Raw genomic sequence first — 14527 nt, forward strand, 5'->3', positions numbered from 1 at the left:
GGTCCACATGTGGTTGCCATTAGTAGAAATAGCCTCAAGGCAGAAACAAGAGTGTGCAAATTGCATGGTCTTTTGAGGTTTTTATTTTTATACATTTTTGTATTAAAAAGGAAAAAGCATAATTACCACAAATTACAAAGGACTAAAGCACTACTAGAATAATGAGTCACATCAGCCTAGAAAGCAGATACTCTGAATAATATTACTGTTTATAATACAGGCTCTCATTCAAGTATTTTACAATTTGTTTCCTCTTCCTTCCCCTGTCCCCCCTCCCCCTCCCCCAATGTGATGATGATCCTAGCACATGGGTTAAGATTTACATACTATTAACAGATGGGATTGTGTATGGTGGGCCATATTAACAAGATCTTTTCCTCCCAGGTGATAAACGGTAACAGTTGGTTTAAAAGTTATCTCAATAATAAATACAGCTGAAAGTGATTACAAACACTTCTGGGGTTTTGTTTTAGCAGAAGGGGCATGGTTGGAGCATGTATACATACAAGCCTGCTCAGGCAGAGCAAGCAAACCTAACAAACTGATGGTTCTTTTCCTACTGTGATGGCGTTATCAGACATCTATAAAAAACAATCATTGCATCTTTTTGCAGGTTCCTCATCTGAAGGGTTGGGGTTGTTGTTGTTTTTTTTAGCAGCTTAACACAACTTCACACTAAGGAAGCTCCAACCACCACCATTTAAAGCTCAGTGTTGACTTCTGAGTCACAGTTTCATAGGCTGGGAATCCCAACCACCACGGTAGTGCACCACTGCAAGGGCAAAGCCAACGATGATAGGAGGAGAATTCAGCCATTCCTGTTCCATAGCCACATGGCAATGCTACAGCAGGAAGGCTCCGGTGGGCAAAAGCTTCTGCCAAGGACATTGAAATCTATTTTCCAAAGGATATCAGTGACCCAGGCCACCCTGTTGTACCAAGATCTATATTCTGGGAAGGAGGACAAATAGATACAGGAACAATACCATTGAGGAAATAAAAAAGAAGGGCAACAGAAGGCCAGACTTGGAAGAACAAAGTCTGTAAAACCAAAAAAAGGATGGTTAAACCCATGCCCTTTCGATGCTTCCAACCATAGGGTGTCCTCATCACAGATACATCGGTCCTATGTTCAAGTGTCTTCAGAAAGTTAAAATGTAAACTAACAGAAATGTTATCCTTAGAATTTTTTAATTAAAAAAACCACTTTGTCCAAACCCATGTTGCTGAGATGAAATTTCCCGCCACCCCCCATAAAACCACTCATATATGAAATTTGATTAAAAAAACATAACTGAGGCATTTAACAATGTAGCTACCCATCCCTTCTAAAAACCTAGCTGATTTTTAAAAAGTTATTGACAAATCCAAGTTTCAGAAGAGGATCCATATGGAGAGATAATAGAGCACGGCAGAGTTTGCTGCGTTAACAGATTTGATTGTTTTTGCTTAAAAGGAAAATGAGCAAGGCATGAAAGATGGCTCCCATCCCATTACTCTATTAAAAACAACAACACAAATGTTATGGCAGAGTACTGAGGTTACTGTGTCATGTGTTAACGGTACATTCAACTAACCAACTAGAAGCAAGATGGACAAGTACAGAACTGGAGCAACCCAGCAGCTGCAAAAGTGGGAGGAGGAGCAGAAAGGGGCTAAGGACAGACTGAGCACCAACACTTAATAAAGGTCACTTACTTTCACTGTCAGTCCTAAACCAGATTTCAGACCCCCACCCTATTACCCTGCCCAGAGGTCAGCTACCCAGGATGACACTTCTTTAAAGATACTGCTTACCTATAAAGACTGCTTGAGTTCCCACTGGAAAACACTCTCTCTGTTTTAACCAAAGTCTCATACATTGGGCAATAGCTGGTGGCTTCCTAAACACAACACAACTGGATATTACCATTGCATATGTTTGAGGGACAGGATACCAGTGTCCATTGACTTGGTCTGCTTTAAAAACCAAGACACAACATTGAAACAAAATCGTTACTATACTCTCTTCCCAAAGTGTTGGGAAAATTCAAAGCAGGGTGGTGAAAACTTAGGGTACCAATACCCATACAGAAAGCTGGATACCATCTTTATAGGAATAATGCTATGACTTTCTGGCACTGAACAGCCAAGGCACTGGATGTGCATACAAACAGTAACGTGTCTACAAACACATGCAGTCATCGTCATGTCAAGATGATGCAGGAGACTGACCAATCAAGGTTCCAAAAGGCTACGCTTCCTTCAAGTAAACAAGTACCTTCAGCATGTCCCTTGAATGGTAGGTAAGAATTTTGTGGTTCAATTTCATGGGACATCCACAGAGGAATCAATATGTGATTCTTATATCCTTGTGCCAATCTCCTCTTTCCAAAAACTAGCCCTACATCCTTAACTGATCTCCTATACCACACCAGAATGCTTTTCTACACCACCAGCAGTTGTTTGCCTTCAGTTCTTCATCAGCAAAGGCAAGCAGCTTATCACTGAAATGAAAGACAAACCATTTTTAGAGCAAGACTTCAGCACTAATCACCACTCAGATGAAAGTTCAAAGGCCATTTCCTTTCAAAGATGAAACCTTTAAACAAAAATGATCTGGTTAATCTCACTGTGTCATCAAGTCTGAACACATACTCCTGTCTCACAAGCAGCAGTTCCCCAATGCATGCTTTGCCTTATTCAAAAATGAATTGTGATGAAGATACAAAAGTTAGGGTTTCAGCCCATTACCAATTGAAATCCTGCCAAACAAGAAAAGCAGCTTCATTGCACCATGTCATACTAGCGAAATTAGAAGACAGCGGCAGTTCTGACTGCCAATTCCATGTTAACATGGTTCTGCTCTGCAACACACCCAGCGAAGTTCACAGTGGGTATTCTGCCACACCTGGTGAAATGCTCATGTCTTTTAATGGTACCACAATGAAAGGCTGAGGGTTTGATATAATACAGGATCACAACTTAGGCAGCAAAAAACTAGAACCACAGGGCACAAGTTAACTGCATGGTCACCCAAGACTGCTCCATAACAAACTCCCATTAATAGCATGCTTGACACAGCTAAAATGAAATAACATTAGCTAGACACAACAAGCTCTCCTAAGGCAGTAAGGCCCATGTCCTCAATTATCTACCAACATCCTAGAAGAGGAGTGACAGAAATCAACCAACCGCCCTACCATCACATCCCCTGCATTCCTAAAGTAAAAAAGTGTTGCTCCAGCGACTGGGAATAAAAACATCCTTACCTGACACAGGCCTCATTGCCACACTCTTTGCAGCATGTTAAAAATCTGAGAAACAGGCCTAGAACATAACCTCTAAAACATGTGTTGATGCCACACCTCTCTTCCTCTCCTCACCCCTAACAATGGTCTAGGATCCAAAGTAGCCTAAGGGTGCTCCTTCTCACCCTTTATGGCAATAGTCTCCACACCCAGAAAAGGCTGTGGGATCCTCCAGAGCAGAGCATGTGAGCAGCTGCAGATAGGAAGGTATCAGCCTCCAGCATAATGGAAGTGCCTCCAGCATCATGCATTACTGGGGAAGAAGGGAGGAGACTGTTTGGAGCCAGGCCATTATTGTGTGTAGAACCACATAGAAATATTGCCACCACCATTCATCCCTCTTTAGAGTCACAGGGCAAGCTTGGATGGCATAATGACCAAGCAATCTCAGATCTTCCACCTCCTACTAAAATCTCTGGATTGCAGAACAGGGACAGTACATTAGGAAATATAACAAAATGTAGGAAACAATAAAGCATGTTGTCAGAAATAAGTTATCTGTACACATATGCTTCCATCTTCTCTGAAGTTCACTTCTATAGCTCCAGTACCAGCTGCTTTTAAGATGTCAAGAGCCATGCAGTCACAAACTGCCAATAGTCTCAGACTTAGTTCCAAGCAGTTAACCCAAGAGGAGTTAAGTCAATCATGGTGCTTTGTATAAAGTTCTATGACACAGGATGAGTGGACATGGTTCCAATACATGAAGTGATTTCATGATGCAAGACAGCCAAGGTGTTGGTAGCTAGAGAAGAGTCTAAACACAGCTGGGTCCTCCGTGGCTACATGGTCAACCCAGGGAAGGAAGGCAGGCAGGCAGGCAGGCTAGCATGCCAGTAATTCAAGAGTCTACAGAAAGGGAGGGCCTGCATAGGGAAGTTAACTTAGCAAGCCACCTCTTATTTGGAAACCACCACACACAAAAATCCCACCTTGTTTGCTTTAAAGCTCATTTCTCTGTACACACATTCTTCAACCATATATATTAAAGAGCAAGGATGTGTGCCAGTGGATCTTCTCTGTGCAATTACCTATTCCTGGCACATCTGCCTGCCTACCGTGGGATAGGAAGAGTTCATGAGATCAACAGGCTAGTTCCTGGCCTGGCCTGCCCTGGTGGGAGAGGGAGGAAAATGGCAGTGCACCTGGAGGTCTGAGTGAGGCAATAGCATGTGTAGTTGCTGTAGCAGGAAGGGCACTAGAAAAGTTGACACATTTACATCAGCACCAACCACACAATAGCAGAAGTCTTAGACTTTAGTGCTCCAGTACCCCCTTCTCCAGAGATAAACTGTCTAGGTGGCTTGAGACAACATTCACCTAGAAATTAACAGTACTGTTCGATGCAAATCACAGCTGGGTCAGAGGGGAGATCACCAGCCATTGCAGACAAGAGTGACTCCTGGACAGGGAAACAGTAGATATTCTCACAGCCCGGCTGAGTCTCAAGCAGATGCCATGCTCCAAATTTGCTCAGAGAAGTCAGGGATGCCTCCAATTTCCCAACTCCACAATAAGGCAACTTATTATTTTCAAGGAAGGAAGCAAAGATAGACTTTTTTAAAAACAAGTTTTTTTGTGGTTTTTTTGTTTTTGTTTTGTTTTGTAAGAGAAAGCTGTTTTAGCGAAGTCTCATCATGAGAGTAGCATTCCTATGTGAGGGGAGACACTGTGCGAGTTTATGTTCTACCCATCACACAAAAGGAACTGGGCGAGCCCAATGCGAGGTGGGCCCATGTTCAGTTAGGGTCCTTTGGTTGACTTCCAGTAGTCGAGTCTGTGATGGAAAAGGTGAGCAGCATGGAAGGGAAGCCATAACAGAAGTGATACTTGTGATGGTGGCAAAGGGACTCCTTGTGCATTGTCATATCCAGAATGACAGGCGCCTGGTGGACTTAGAAAGCCGAAGGCCAATTCCAAATGGAACCACACTGTCCGGCCCACCGCCTCCAGCTTCTTTCAAGTGGGCTGCATAGTTGATCGGTGGGATGAGGAGGAGCTGGATCATGTCGCCGCATGATACAGAATTGTTTTGGTTTATCCAAACAAACTTCTATCAATAATTTAAAACTTGATATAGATATATATATATTTATATTTATAAAAATCTCCCCCTTCCCAACCCTACCCCAGAAAGGCGCTAAGACGTGAAAATGTGAGGATCTGGCTCCAATCAGTAACTTAATCACAGCGAAGAAAAGGATGCTTTCAGCTTGCTTCGTCTTGTTTTCCCAGCCAACAAGAGAAATTTGTGTGCGTTGTAGTCCCCACCTCTGGTAAGCAGCCTGGTTTTGGACGCCCACATTTCAACTCCCTCAAGTATCCCTGCCCCCTTTCCATTGGAAGTTCTGATGTGTCTTATTTCCCTATTGTTTGCGTTTCCACAGTCGCTGTAGAAACTGCATGTGGCTGGCTCAGGTTTTTGGCATCCTCCTGCACAGGCTGGCTAGATGAGGTGGGGACTTGGTTGGATGAGACAGAGACTTGATGGGATGGGGTCTGGGTGACAGGTTTGCTGGAAGACTGAGATGGGTATCGCTTCCTTCCATCGACTCCCAATGCTGCTGGGTATCTCTTGTGGCCACCTTCTTCCCCTATAGGAGGCTGAAACACAAAATAAATAAATAAATAAATATGTAGCACTTGGGCATCCCTCTCAAGCATGCTTCATTTAAAGTAAAGGTTCCCCAAATCCTGGTTGTCCACCAATACCATAATATCTGATAGCAAACAAGTGGGAATTGAACGAAAAGTAACACACACAATGTGGATAGCAACTAAAGTAAAGATGCAAAAGTACCATACAATTTGGGTTGGGGGTAAGTACAGGAGATGAAAGATTTTACCATACGGAGATAGAGCGGGATATAAAAGGGAGTGAAGGTAAGCAAGTGAGAATACCAAATACAATTAGCTCCAGTTGTGTCAGCTGAATACAAGGCTTTGAAGAACACCTCTTTGAGTAACAAGACTGCCCTGTGTGTTCTTTTAGGAAGGCTTTTTGGAGATTCTAAAACAAAGTTTATATAAGGCAATGGACAATATGAAGATATTAGAGGTGAATTTTTGTGTGTGTGTGTGTGTGTGTGTAAAATATGATGAATGTGCGAGGTGACTGAAATGCATTGGACTGTGCCTCTCAAGAGAGCTGTAATCAGTCCCTGTGCCAGTGGGTGCTGCTGCCACTTCAATTAATCTGACCAACTACTTCTAGCCACAGACTACAGAATTAAGTCGGGTTCAGATAGCATTGACAAGTTATGGTTTGTCCTTGTGAACTGTGCTTTGGACTTATGCATTCTTTGCACTATGATTTTCTACCTCACCAGTTTGCAGCAAAGAGATTTTGCTGTGGTGTCTGAATTGGACAAACTACAGTTATCATAAACCACAATTTACATTCAAGCCAGAATCACCACTTTTATTTCTAGTGTGGAGGTGAACTATGACCAAATAATAAGATGGTCACAATGCTAAAGCTGGGCAAATGGAGGGGGGTATGAGAGCACATGGGTCCAGAGAAGATTTCTTAATCAGTAAGACAGCAAGGAGATGGCTCAAGCAGTAATTTCCCCCCCTTCAGTGCAATACCACAGGGAGAGACTTGGGTGCTGTTCAATGATGCACAATCGCCTGAAGATCACAACACTGAATGCCAACTTTCATATAGGAATAAGCCACCAGAGATATAAAGTTATACGGAAGTCTGTTACCTCAAACACAATGTTTTAGTAGTGTCCGCTCATTAAGGTTGGATGAGAATTTTGTTCCATTTTAAAGAGAACTGATCTCATTCACACCTCCTAGATCATTATACTGATTAAAACACAAATATCCTTCAAATTTCACACTTAATTTTATAATGAGTTGTACAGTGGTGCCTCGCTAGACGAATGCCCTGCTAGACAAAAATTTCGTTTAACGAAAGGATTTTCTGATCGGAGATTGCCTCGCTATACAACGAGGTTTTCTATGGCCACCGCTTTGTCGTGCAAAGCGTGGCCATAAAAACCTCTAATCAGAAAATCAGGGCATTCATCTAGCGAAAGGGGAACCAGCTGTAGCAAGGGAAGAAGGCAAAGGAAGATCAGCCTCTGCCTTCTTCCCTTGCTGCAGCTGGTTCTCCTTTGTGTTCCGTTGGTCTCTGCCCCGGAAGAGACCAGCGGAACACAAAGAGGAACTAGCAGGAGAGAAGCGGAGGAAGGGGGGAAAGAGCAACGAAGGAAGCGAAAGAAGCCCTTTCTCTTCCTTCCTTCCTCTCCCCCTGCCGCCGACAGAAAGGACAAATCCCGGGGTTCGGACAAGCTGCAAGTGCTTCCCTGAACCCCGGGATCTGTGCAGGCTCAGCAGCAGGGGGAGAGGAACGATTTTGTTCCTCTCCCCCTGCCGCGGACAGCTTCGTCTGATCCCCGCTGTGTCGGGCGGAGTGAGGGGAAAGCGGAGTCCGCTTCTCCCTCCCTCCGCCCGACAGAGCCGGCATTAGGCTGCAATGGTGCCTTCTCGGCGAAGGCAAGCGGGCGGGCTAGGTGTCCCCCGCTTGCCTTTGCCGAGGAAGCCTAAGCGCAGGCGGGATGGGGGGGAAGCGGAGAATCTTTCCTCCGCTTCCCCCCATTCTGCCCGACACATCGGGGATCGTATGGGGCTTCTCAAGCCCCCTACGATCCCTGCTGTGTGACAGGCGGGATGGGGGGGGAAGCGCAGGATCTTTCCTCTGCTTCCCCCCCATCCCGCCCGACACATCGGGGATCGGTGGGCGCTGCTTGGGGAAGGCAGGCAGGTGGCAACAGCAGGCAGCGACAGCCCTGAAGCGCTTCAGCTCGGGGAAGCAGGCAGCGAGATGGCAGGAAGCATGCCGGCTTTGCGCTGCGAGAGGCGGCGGTGGGGGAAGAGCTTCTCCCGCTGCCGCCTCCCGCCTGCCTCCCCCAACATGGAGCTCAGTTTCGGAGGTCTCCGACACTGCGCTCCATGCCGGCTTTGCGCTGCGAGAGGCGGCGGCGGGGGGGGGGGCTTTTCGCCGTTTGCCTTCCCCGAGCTAAGGGGGAGGCAAACGGCGAAGACCCCCCCACGCCGCTATTCGGCTCTGTCCCCCGGGCGCTTCAGCTTGGGGAAGCAGGCAGGGAGACGGCAGCAGCCTGCAACTTCCTGTCTGCTTCCCCGAGCTGAAGCGCCGGCATGGAGCGCAGTTTCGGAGACCTCCGAAACTGCACTCCATGTCGGGGGAGGCAGGCGGGAGGCAGCAGCGGGAGAAGCTCTTCCCCCGCCGCCGCCTCTGGCAGAGCAAAGCCGGCATGGAGCGCAGTTTTGGAGGTCTCCGAAGCTGCGCTCCATGTCGGGGGAGGCAGGCAACGTGGTGGCTGGGAGAAGAGAGCTTCTCCCGCCGCCGCCTTGCACACAGCTGGCATTGGACGGGGCTTCGGAGACCTTCTCCGAAGCCCCGTTGCATGCCTCCGCCAGTCCCCCAGAGCCTATAGGAACGCATTGATTAAGTTTCAATGCATTCCTATGGGAAACTGGGACTCGCTAGACAAAAAATTCGTTACACGAATTGACCCGTGGAACGAATTAATTTCGTCTAACGAGGCACCACTGTAAAATGTGTGCATTTAAATAAGCATTCTGTGCTAAAGTATAGGCACCAATGAACTATTTGATACATTATTTAAATATAAAAATGGAGGGTTCAGAAAATGTTTATTAACTGACAAACTAACTTTTAAGCAAAATAAAAAAAATCCTTCAGTAGCACCTTAAAGACCAACTAAGTTTATATTTTGGTATGAGCTTTCGTGTGCATGCACACTTCTTCAGATACAGTATCTGAAGAAGTGTGCATGCACACGAAAGCTCATACCAAAATATAAACTTAGTTGGTCTTTAAGGTGCTACTGAAGGAATTTTTTTATTTTGCTTCGACTCAGACCAACACGGCTACCTACCTGTAACTATAACTTTTAAGCAGATTTAAATAAGTGCCTTACTGAGAAACTGCATTGTTTATCAGATGTGATTATAAAAGTTGAGATTATATTTTTTTTGTACACCTGAATTTAAGATAAACTTTTGTTTAAAAGATACATTCACCATGGACCTCTGCAGGTCTACAAGATGCATCCATTACAAGTGTCTAGTAGAAAACTACTTACATCCACTCGGAAGTCTTCAAGGCGTCGGAATTTGCTGAGGTATTCTTGCAGTTTGCAATCAATGTCCAAGTTTTTGGCTTTGGAATATTTTAAGAAGGCCCAAAACTTTTCAAGCCCATAAAGCTGCCCTATTAAGACAAGGAGCAAAACAGACACAAGTCAGCCCCTGTCATCAAAGAAGTTTCCAAAAACTGTCATTCAGCAACAATGGAAGGGAAAAGGAGGAAAGCTGCAACTATCAAGTTTTGGTAAAAAGCTAGAATGAATAAACAACAGCAATCTAGCCAAATGTCAGAATAGAACTCTTCTGCAACTACAAATTTCTGCACGTTAACAGTATCTAAACAGTGATAGAAGCAGTGGTGCCGAAGGGAAGAGGGTCAAGAAATGTGCCATTGGAAGGGAGACTTCTCTAAAAGCAAGAAGGCTGATCATGTCCCCACAAGATAGGCTGCTCTAACATGTCCCCTTTAATAAAGATTTGGATACCATGCAATATCCTCATAACCCCCATTATACTAGGGGTCTGGAATCACAGAATTAATGTTTTTAGTCAAAAGATAGGCTGAATGATTCAAGGCATCATTCCTCACAGATCACTGGCACCGCAATGACACACAAGGAAGCCCCTGGAATACCGGGCAGTCAGACCCCCACTTACCAGCTTCATAATCCTTTATAGTTTCTTCTTGGAAATCCTTAAATATGTCAAGTCGGAATTTCTTCTCCAGTCCATAGCTATAATATCTGAAAAGGCACTCCAGTCCATACCTGTAAGACCATGACATCCACCTCATCAACATTTGCCTCCAACCATACCCTTTTCCTCCCCCAAGAGCCTTCCATGCTACATTTCTCTTCCTGATTAAGTCCAGATAAATTATGCATCTCATGTTTCCTTCAGAAGACAAGGGCTCCCCCATATTCACCAATTTAAGCTAACCCACATTTCTCCTTTCCAGCCTTTAAAATGCAAGGCACCTTATGGTGGTGCTGTGTAGACACAAGGACTTACCTGTACCCTTCCTTTGCATCTTCCAAGGCCAACTGCTTGAACTCTTCATACATTTTCTTGTTGAAATGATCACGAAGGAAAAACGACCAGAATCTGAAGAGCGTATTCATCTCCTGGGACTGACCAATGCCCAGTCGCTTCCGCTCTGTTCAAGGGGAAAGAGGCAAACCACATAAGAACCAGCTTATGGTACACCCAAATTAAAACATTGCATCCTGTCCTGAAAGTGGGGATCACAAAATCCCGATTCTCCACGATTCCATCGTAGTATCTCCCTTTTAAAGCAAAAACCCACTGGTATTCTATTTATTCCTTAGCACAGGGAATGCCCAGTCCTTTTCCATATTGGAGTCAAGTATATGTAGACATTCCTTTAGTCTACGTCATCATCCTGCAAGCAGCAAAGACTAGCAACCTTTGAAACTATCCTATGACTACTGGAAATAGAATGGCTTTAAAATTAAGGGGAAACTAGATTTGCAAGGCTTCAAACATCATATAATATAACCAACTCAGTCACATTCTTGTCATCTGTGTAGAACACAAATGTCCTTCCTCCAGATTACTAGAGCCCATGCCTGCTGTAGATCATGCAGATGTGCTGCTCACAGTTCACTAAACTTCTTCAGAAATGCTGAAAAGCTAAATTCAGCACCGGACAGTGTGATGCAAAACAGACCCAAGAATGCAAGTTTTGGATGCTGTCTGATTATCTGCTCACATTCTGCTAGAGGATCACCAGCTATTCCTGCTCTGGTGAGTCTATCATTCCCATTCAGGAAGCATACTATATCATAAACATACAGTTCTTACAGTCAACTTGCATCTTACGCATGGGTTACGTTCTGGGGGTAGTGGGCATAGTGAGAACAACCCCTTTAAATCGCTCCTGCATAAGCAATCTTACCTTCTGGAGCTGGCATGCCAAACAGGTCATCCTCCCTGCCCCCAGCCCTTCTGGGCTCCGGGAGGCTCTCAGAAGATCTTGGACAGCCACGCAAGATCTCACGAGAGCCTCCCAGAGCCTAGTAAGCAAGAGAGAGAGCTTAAAAGTTCCTTTCACATTAGGAAACCCTGAACAAAAAGCTTTCAAGCTCTCTGCCTTCCATGCATTTAATTTGTGTGATTTTTTTTAATTATATGTTTTGTTTTATTTTCACACAAAATACAAAAAAGAAAAACCAAGCACAAAGAAAAAAACAAAACACAAACATAAGAAAACATAAATTTAGCAAATATAAATATATTTATATGTGACATTTCCCACATTTGTGTGATTTCAACTGGCTGGCCTCCAGCTGCATAAAGTTGAAATTGCAGCAGTTAAGTTACAAGTTGACTGTACTAAGAAAAATGATTGCCGACTTCAGCACCAGCTTGACTGCTATCAAGGCCTGCATAAAAGCCAAGTATCTAGACAACATCAACTGTATCTATACAACTCACCATTAAGGCAGCGCCGGCGATACTTGTGGTAGACATGTTGCGTGAAGCCATTCTCCTTGAGGAGTTCATGGGAGGGGTGCTGGAACTTGGGCAACGATTGTGGAGTGCAGCCATAGCTGCCAATGGCTGGCGTGCCTTCTGAGGGGCTGGAACTGAGCAAGGAGAAAACACTTGAGTCAGTGAAGCACTCAGAAGCATTACTGAAGTATTCAGAAAGATACAGAAATGACATGAGGTTCAGCTATACTTCAAAAGGGGATTTTCTCTGACTGCAAGCGTGTTTCTGAGAAAATGCTGAAAACTAAATCAATATGGAGAAGAGGGGGTGAAAAAAACAGAGAACTCTTGCAAAAAAAAATGTTTTCATCTGGATCTAATTTTAATGCCCCTTGCCACCTGTTTTAAAACTTCACTGAGAATTATCAACTGTCTGTCTTTATAGTACCTTATGGATGCAGTTCGAGGCCTATGCTCCCGGGAATCCATCACCCAACCAACATGACATTCCATTGGAGGATTTGAACTGTGCCGTGTTTTCCTCTTCCGGGGCGTCTGCAAGAAGCAAGGGTTCAGTTGAGATAATGAAGACTGGTATTTCTTCCGGTATCCAAGTCAAGAAGAATCTCAAATACATTGAGCATAATCACATGCATTTGGCATAGGCAAAGCTTTTGGTATGCAAGACTTACCTTGGCATCTATCAACCTGCCTTCCTTAACCACTGGGTAAAAACGGGGCGTCTGTGTTGGGTCTTTCAGTTGAGGTGTGCGAGGAGTCCTGGGCGTTCTGGCATTGCGATAGTTTGGGGATTCTGGCACAGTTGTTGGCAAAGATCGGGCAATGGTTGAAGGCTCTGGCACACCAAATAGCTTATTTGCCAGAGCATCTGTAGGAACTAAAAAAACACACCAAAATCTCTATAGCTTCTCCTGCATATATGTAATTGTAATTGTCCAACATCCACATAAACACACTTCTTTCTGACTCTTAATAACCTGTCACAAGGGAAAACAAATTACAGTATAGTCAGGGCTATTTTTCAGCCGGAATTCACTGGAACTCAGTTCCGGCACCTCTCAGGTGAGTGCTATTGCCATTGTAAGAGAACAAGGGAGGAAGTTCATGGTGAGTTCCGGCACCTCTTTTTCTAGAATAATAGCACTGATTATAGTGAATAAATTTCCAGGGGACGGGGACAGGGACGGGGGATGGGACAGGGACGATGGATAAGGACTGTAAAGATAATAAATAGAGTAAATTCCTATTTATCAGCATAGTCATATGAACCACTGAAAACACACACACACACACACACACACACCCTGTACAATATATACATAGATACATTAAAACACAGTATCAACCAACACACACACACAAACGAATACAAACAGGTTTTTATAGTTAATTCCCAATTAAATCTTTACAGTCCACCATGTTATCCTCAATAAATGTTCCCCTCAATTTTTGGGCAGCAACTGCAAATCTCACAACTCTGAAGTAATTCTTGTTGCTAGACTTAACACGTCCAAACTCTGGAATAACAGAGCAGATAAGAGAATATGGAAATGTAGGCTTCCGGTTCAGCGCCAGCGCCGATCGGCGGGGTCCCGTCTCGTCTCCGAGACGGACCGTCTCTGCTAGGAGTGGGGAGGGCAGCGAGAGCGACGCTGCGCCCCTTAGAACCTCGGGAAGAGCGTCCCGGGGCGAATTTTGCTCGGCAGAGCCCCAATCCGGACTCCCCAACTCTCTGGCAAGCTCTAATAAGAGCTCCGGAGCGAGGAGGGTAGAAGTCGCGGGGGCCATCTTGAGCGACAACGTTACCCTAGCGGAGAGAAGCTTCAAGCCGAAGGCGGAGAGCGCTGGATTCTTCCGAAAAAAAACGATTGGAAATAAGAGTGTAAGTAATCTCACGATTTGGATTATAAAATAATTTGGATTTGGGAGAGAGGGGAAAAAAGAGGAAGCCACCCCCCCCAACCGGCAACCTAAGAGACAGTAAATAGAAACCCGAAGCCGTAAATAGAAGATTTCAATTTAAAAGGTTCCCTCAAAGGCATCAAAGAGGATCTCCCCTAGATGCAGGGTAAAAGGGGAGAAAGACTGCGGTTGTGAATACCCTGCAGAAAGAGGTTAAGATCAAGAAAGACCTTTCTTTTCCCCGGGAGCCGGCAGCCCAGACAACCCAGTGAGCTGATCAGGATCTATAAGTGGAATTTTATTTTTATTTCTATTTTTGGAAATCCTTTTTTTTTTGGTTTATATGCTTTTGAAATGTGAGTTTGAACTTTATCTCTAATAAGACTTGGAGAATGCAGCCAGCTTGTTAAAATGGAGTCGAGAAAATAAACTGTGACCATTTTCCACCCCATGTGACAAGATTTGACCTTGACACGATTGAACTATGTCAACAAAAAGGTATTCGCCTGAGTTCCAGCGGACTGTTTTGACCATAATGTGGGAAGTAAGAATAGGACTATGTCAAGAGGAGACACAACAGCAAGAGTTAAAGCAACAATTCCAGATGGTGATGGCAGAATATGACTTCTTAGAGGATGAAGCTACTGAAACTGAGGAAGACGAGTGTGAGAATGACAGTGACAGTGATTTGGAGGATTTTGACAATGATGGGG

At 44.6% G+C, this 14527-nt stretch overlaps 1 protein-coding gene across 7 annotated transcripts in view; it reads right to left on the reverse strand.

Moving 5' to 3' along the window:
• Window positions 1–65: 65 nt before the first annotated feature.
• The window catches only part of LARP1 (La ribonucleoprotein 1, translational regulator), a 100322-nt gene continuing 85860 nt past the window's right edge, over window positions 66–14527 (reverse strand). For all 7 annotated transcript variants that reach the window (XM_060271625.1, XM_060271624.1, XM_060271623.1 and 4 more), the window contains exons 13-19: window positions 12584–12789; window positions 12340–12446; window positions 11895–12046; window positions 10449–10593; window positions 10095–10204; window positions 9434–9561; window positions 66–5894 (exon numbers count right to left, since the gene is read on the reverse strand). In XM_060271625.1, coding sequence (XP_060127608.1) covers window positions 5649–5894; window positions 9434–9561; window positions 10095–10204; window positions 10449–10593; window positions 11895–12046; window positions 12340–12446; window positions 12584–12789 — 1094 coding nt within the window. In that variant the 3' untranslated portion in view covers window positions 66–5648. The remainder of the gene's footprint in view (window positions 5895–9433; window positions 9562–10094; window positions 10205–10448; window positions 10594–11894; window positions 12047–12339; window positions 12447–12583; window positions 12790–14527) is intronic.

The sequence above is a fragment of the Zootoca vivipara genome, chromosome 2 (genome assembly GCF_963506605.1).
Source record: "Zootoca vivipara chromosome 2, rZooViv1.1, whole genome shotgun sequence".
NCBI classification, from domain to species: Eukaryota; Metazoa; Chordata; class Lepidosauria; order Squamata; family Lacertidae; genus Zootoca; species Zootoca vivipara.